Consider the following 6,612-nt stretch of genomic DNA (forward strand, 5'->3'; position numbering starts at 1 on the left):
ACCAGCCCGCCAGCACCCCCACCCACGAGGCAACCAGCCTCAGGAGCAGCGCCTCCCTGCAAGTTGGGTTGCCTACTTGCGGGCGAGCACCTAGCGAAGGAGAGTGGACGACAGTACGCACCAACGTAGAATGTTTCTGCGTTGGTGAAAGCTTTAAAATGGGCGGATTGTTGCGGAGACACGTTTGATAAACGCACGTTTGATTTGACCTAGTGGCGGACCACACACATTTCCGACAATTCCTTGACAATTTTCGGAATTTGTGCGTGTGTTTTATGTCTTTTGAAAATTTCAACAAAGTCACGTTTTTCCTGACAGTAATACAAAGCGCCGTTGTTTAGGAGGGTTGTCAGATAGAGAGAGAGGGGGTGGGGGGGGGGGGGGGGGTGCTCCTGTCCGCTCGCTCGCTCCGGCCCTTCCGGTCCACACACAAGCATATAGGGCGCGAGCGTCGTGCAGCAGAGATTAAAGGACCGGAGAAAGAAAGCGGAGGGGGCAGAAAGAGACGTTCCGGAGACGCCGCGCTAGTGTATATATATACACGCACAAATATCACCAATTACTCTTCCGAGACGCAGTGCCGTAGGGCAGCGGCGGGCAAAACGGGGCGATCACGACCATGTTTTATTCGGTTTTTCGCCTTAGGCTGTATTCACCTTTAGAACAGAGCGCGCCGGTATTGCTGTATCGGTAGAAAGGGCCCCCTCCGTCGAACTCGTCCCTTCGAGTTTTAGAGGTGGCCGACGGACGGGCTGCGCCAGGCCACCGCGATGACGACGACAAGAACAGCAGCGCGATCAGCAGGGTAAACAAGTGCGGATATAGTAAGGGCGGATAGACCAGGGTCTGCCTGAAGCTGGAGGGGGAGGGGGAGGGGGAGGGGGTGAAACTACTCGAGGCGGGGCGAGGGGATGGGCGCGTGCTGCGGCTAGGGTGGGAGAAAGAAAAGGTGTGCAAGAAATTGTACAGCACTCGGTTGCCCTTTACTTTTGAAAAACAAAAACTAGTCAAGCGTTCGTACTCCCGCGAAAATAGGTGGCATCTCTGTCATATTGAGTAGTAGCGGGAGGCATGCAGGACGACTAACCAGGATACAAGCCTCGAGCCAGGTGAGACACCTTGAAAGCAAATACCAAATAAGTAGTGCTGAAAGCAACAACAACCCCATCCCGGCCGGGACGAGGGGAGGCACAACACCTGACAGGTGGCCCTCCAGGGACTGATGGTGCGTCTTCTCGTTTGTCCCCCCCCCCCCCCCCCCCCCTCTCTCTCTCTCTCTCTCTCTCTCTCTCTCTCTCTCTCTCTCTCACTCTCCACCGCAGAAAGCACTGACGCCGCCCAGGTGTGGCCCCGCGACCCCAAGGCCCCTGCCACCAGCCACCACTGATATTGCCATCATTTTTTCGGGTAAACAAACCGGGGTAGGGATACCCTAGGCTTACAATGTCCGAGTCCTGCTCTTCCTCTTCCTCTTTCATCCCTTCTCTGCTATTGCTATTCCCTCCTTTCGCTCCGTTTGACGTGGTGGTGAGATAGTAGTTGTTTCCAGAGCGTCGTCTTCTGCTGCACCACCGCTGCGACGCTGCCGCCGCCCGCGGCGTTGCTCCGCCTCGCCATTCGAGTCGTATAATGGTGCTGCAGCCATCTGTATCAATTCGCGGCCCTCGCACCTACGCTGCTGCAGTGTAAATCCCCCCCCCCCCTCCTCCCTTTTATAACACATGCGAGTCACCCCGCGGACCAACTTTACTTTTCCCCGGCGACTGGGGCCTGGGGCGGCGGTCAACTCTGAAAGCACTCATCATTCACACAGAGATTCCCCCTCATTCGCGCACACGCTACACGCAGCCGCCCGAAATACGAAAGGTCGATCCAGAGGGGGGGGGGTGGAGCGGGGCGGAGCGGAGCGGCGGGGCGTCCGCGAGTTCCCAAATTACACCGACCAGGTTTTAAATGGAGGCAGAGGGGCGGTCAGGCGGCCCGGCCCGTCCAGGGCGGCGTCCCCCTCGCCCTCGTGCACCCCGAGTCCACCCTGGCCTACCACAACCGCGCGGCCACGGGGACGGCGCGCAGAGGACGCAGGACCAGGCCTGGAGGGGGCATATGTTTGTGGCAGGCGAGGGGTAATTCAGCGTACACTCTACAAACGAACAGTAAAAATCTAGGAAAATCAAAGACAAATTGGGAAAATCAGTGCACGCTTGAGTTTATGGCGAAAGTACCCCTCGGCAGCAGGGCACGCCAAGCACTCCTCGTTGATCACCAGCAGCAAGCAGGACACCCGCGACTGGCGCAGCAGGACGGCGAGGACGCGCACTGAATCCGAGCCCGGCATGTCCGTGAGGGGCATGTCCTCGAGAGGGGGAGGCCGTGAAGGGGGATTGGCTCCGACAAAGTGTCCGAGCGGGCGCCACTTACCGACGGGTCCTGGCGCTGCTGCTGCCTCGGCTGCTGCTGGTCCTCGCACCTGAGCCGCACGTCACCTTACATAGTCCCTCGGGGGCGAGCGAGCAGCGCCGGCAGCGGCGCGCGAGGCCTACACGACCACGGCGGCGGGCGAGGCGGGGCGGGGGCGGCACTGAGCGCTGGCACAGGGGCCCAGCGTGCGCGCCGGCTCCGGCCGGTCTGGAGAGAGGAGGAGGCCCCGAGCGTACGGAGTGCAGGGGTGGGGGAGGCTGCGCCAGGCTGCGCGAGCCCGACCGCTGGCGCGCCCGACCCGCCCGGCCCGCGGCACCGGCCCACCCTCCTCGTTACTGCCAGCCTGTTGACTGTAAAATAGGGCGTAATAATACACGCGCGCCCGCCGGGCCGGGCGGGGCGAGCCGAGGGGTACTATCAACCCAAAAGTAGACCAATTCCTCTGATTTGTCTTGTGTTCTTGATTTTTCCTTAATTTTTCTGATTCCTGACATTTTGGAGGGTTTCCACTAGTGTTTTTAGCAGATGATACATTATACACAACTGAAATTAATAATACTTTACTTAACTATGTATCATTGCTTGTACTCTCATGCGGAGCGCTGAGAGGCACAAGGCATGACGTCATCCAGAAGTGTGTGTAGGGGCGCGTGGTGCGGCCCCCGCCCTCCCGTCCGACCGTGCCAGCAAACCAAAGCCCATAGCTACGCGCAGGCCCCCCTCCCCTTCCCCCTCCCGACTCGGCTCGTCGCTCGGCTCGAAGCGCAGCTCGGCTCGGACCGTCTCGGCAGAGGAACGCGCGCGGCGCGGTAATTCAAACTCTAACCTCACTATGAAGAGACAGAACTAAATAAATTCAGAAACATTATTTTCAAACCATGTCTTATTGAGAAGTATCACTCGCAAACTGTCTCTACGTCCCTCTTAACACTATGTCTTAGACCCTTCAAAACTTTACAAAGTATAGGAGACACAGAACACAACCCAAATCTTTTTAAGTATAAATATTTAATTAAGTGTGAATTAAGATTTGTAAATTATCGATATACTTCTGCAAGTAATGCGTCCCGTGATCTTCCACTGAAATATTATAGTCTGGAATAATTTTTGAATTCGTATCATCTGCTTTCACGATCCGTTCCTGAACGGAACTTTTTTTAGGCAGTCCCCAACACTGTATCAGAGGGAAAGTGCCCCCTCCCCCATCCCTCCCCGCTATTCTAGCACGCGCGTTACGTACGAAGTGTTTGGGGGTGTTGGGCATGCCTGGCATGCCACGCTCGACTGCGACCCGCTGCGCTTCCCCCACTCCTGCGGACTGTTACCTGAGATGTACGAAAAACTAAGGAGGAGGGACTTTGCGTTTGAGTGAAGGACTCCTCGTGGGCAGCACCGAAGAGTCCCGCGATGACGTCCTGGCGGCCATCGTGGTGGCAAGACGTGGCCGCCAAAGGTGAGGTGAGGGCACCGCGCCGTCGTGAGGGGCCATGGTGATCTTGACGTCGTCTGAGGTGTGCTTACAGCATCCGGAGGCGCAACCTTGAGATAGCTTGCGCATCTGCTCTTCGGTGGCGGGCAGGGTCTTCTTTGGGGCCGCAGCGCTAACTGCTCCCCCAACTCCCTCCCCCCCTCGTAACGTGTCGCCGCCATTCGCTGACTCGCGCGAAAGAGCCATTGTCGTCTTTCGGCTGGGCCATTATCACCCCCGTGCCGGCGGTGTTGGTGGTTAGGGGTTAGGTGGCCTCCTGCCGTCCTGCCCGGAGTACAGCTACGGCCAGCGCGACCTCCCGTCCTGCCCGGGGCAACGCGAAGCTGCATCAGTCAAAAATAAAAAAATAAAATACCCCCCCCCCCATCTTTTCCGCGGGCAGCTGCTTTAATTTCAAATTTATGCCTGGGAGCAGAAGCTCGGCGACACCTCCGGAAGCACGCCGGCGCCCGGCGCCCACCAACCCCACCGCACGACCGCACCCCTACCGCACAACGACTCGTTCTGCTTCGCGCCCCGCCCCGCCCCGTCCCGCCACAGTGGAGTGGAACGCCAGGCGTGTGGTGAAGATCCCTGCTGGCCCCGAGCGCCAGGACTCACAACACAATACGGAAGGGGGAGGGGAGGGGGGGGGGGCACCGGGCCGTGCGAGGGGTGAAAGGGAGGGGGCGAAGCGGGAGGGGTAAATGAGGAGCTAACCGAAATAAAACGGCCGCCAACTTTCCCGGGGGCGAGTGCCGACTGCCTAGACCCCTTGCACCCCCTGCAGAGGGTGGGGCGGGGTGGCGGAGCGTGGCGCAGCGGTGCCATCAGAGCCTGGCAGAAATGAAAAAAAAAAAACACCTCCTTAAGCGCTGGCAAATTTATTTACTTAGGAAACGGGCCGGGCGACGACGCGGGACGGTGCGCCCCTCCCAGGGACAGTTGCGCCCAGGGGGGATGGGGCAACCCCTTTGCTTTGTAACGATAGCTGGAGTCGTCCGGGCTGCGACCCAAAGACGCTGATGGTTCCTCGTTCAAAAACGCGCTCGCCACGAATTCTGTCTTCACCTTTGGGTAATGTCCAACAATCTCTGTTAGTATAGCCTAGGACTTGATAACTATAACATTTTAAAAACATGTTTGAGTTGCTAAAAACAAAAATTTTGGTAGTTGTGATTTTTTATGAAATAAATGAGTTCTCTTAACATATTATTTAAACATTACATAGTTACACTTACCCTTAGCTTACCCCCCCCCCCTCTCCCCCCTATTTCGTGTTTGTTCAAGGTTCATGAATACCACCACATGGACCCAAGGTGTTGCACCGTGTTGCACATATGTGTAATGACCAAGAAATTCCATGGTATCACCATGAGAGTCTCATACTATGGGCACATTAGTGTGGCTTCTCACACGTGCGCTCAGATAGGAAATATATATGTAATTAAAGCCCTCAGAAATTGAAGCCCAAACAACATTTTCATTAAACACCATATATTTAATAATACTGTATCCTTAGTATTTTTACATTTCAAAACATTGGTTACAAGTACAATCGTTTTCGAATAGTCTGAGGGTTTATAATCCCTAAAACTCTGTTTACACAGCTCAAATATAATTTATGTACAACATTTTTCGTGACCCCTGAGGTTAGATATATTGCTAAAACGTTTATCACACCCATCACACTGATACGGCTTTTCGCCAGTATGTAATCTCATGTGCCTGACGAGACTGCCTTTCCCGGTAACACGCATTTTACATACGTCACACTTGAATGGCCTTTCACCAGTGTGTGTCCTTATGTGGGCGACAAGAGTGGATTTCTCGGTAAAACGCATTGGACATAGGTCACACTTGAAAGGCTTTTCACCAGTGTGGGTCCTCATGTGAGCAACAAGCGTGCATTTATGAGTAAAGCGCATTTTACACACATCCCACTTGTATGGCTTTTCACCAGTGTGTGTCCTCACGTGAGCGACAAGATGGCCTTTCTCAGTAAAACGCTTTGGACAGAGGTCACAGCTAAATGGTTTTTCACCAGAGTGGTACAATCTATGCCTCTTTAAATGATAAATTCGTGCAAAACTCTTCTCGCAGACGTCGCACTTGAAGGCCTCTCCAGTGCGCCCACCCGAGTTCGCTTGCAGAGCGCCACTGGTACTGTTTTTACTTCCGCTCCCGCTGCCGGTGTACTTCCGGCCGAGCTGCTTCTTCCGCAGCACCCGCGAGGCCTCCTGGGCGTCCTGCTGTTTGTTCTGCACCGGCTGAGCGTCGTGGGTTGCACACCGGACGGTAGAGCCACCCTGCCTGGTTGCGTCGCCGGGAGGAGACGCTACTTCTTCGTCGCGGTGCTCGGGTAGCACCTCGCCGTCCCCAGGGCCGCCCCTCGCCGCGTCCTCCGCGGGGCACTGCTCGTCCTGCAGCGAGAAGCACGCCGTCACCACCAGCCCCAGCTGCTCGTCCTCTTGTTTGAGTTTGTTGAGCTCGGGGCCCTCGCCGACAGTGACATGTCCAGGATCCTCCCCAAGGAGAGCCCCGCTGCTGGGCGAGGAGCTGTTATCAACACCTGTAACAAGAGCACCGCATCAGACAACAGCGTCGAGAAGGTGCAAAGGCCGTCATAACCATAACTGGAAAGCACGAGCAAAGAACAAAATAGAAGTGTCGTCGGGTCGATCAAATATTTCGTGCCTCGTTTTTATTCGTATCACAATAAACAA

At 55.8% G+C, this 6,612-nt stretch overlaps 1 protein-coding gene across 1 annotated transcript in view; it reads right to left on the reverse strand.

Moving 5' to 3' along the window:
- Positions 1-5,508: 5,508 nt before the first annotated feature.
- LOC127750569 (gastrula zinc finger protein XlCGF57.1-like) overlaps positions 5,509-6,612 on the reverse strand; it is a 1,506-nt gene continuing 402 nt past the window's right edge. Inside the window, exon 2 of the mRNA XM_052272547.1 lies at positions 5,509-5,952. Coding sequence (XP_052128507.1) covers positions 5,509-5,952 — 444 coding nt within the window. The remainder of the gene's footprint in view (positions 5,953-6,612) is intronic.

The sequence above is a fragment of the Frankliniella occidentalis genome, unplaced genomic scaffold (assembly GCF_000697945.3).
Source record: "Frankliniella occidentalis isolate FOCC.00 unplaced genomic scaffold, Focc_3.1 Scaffold211, whole genome shotgun sequence".
In the NCBI taxonomy this organism is placed as follows: Eukaryota; Metazoa; Arthropoda; class Insecta; order Thysanoptera; family Thripidae; genus Frankliniella; species Frankliniella occidentalis.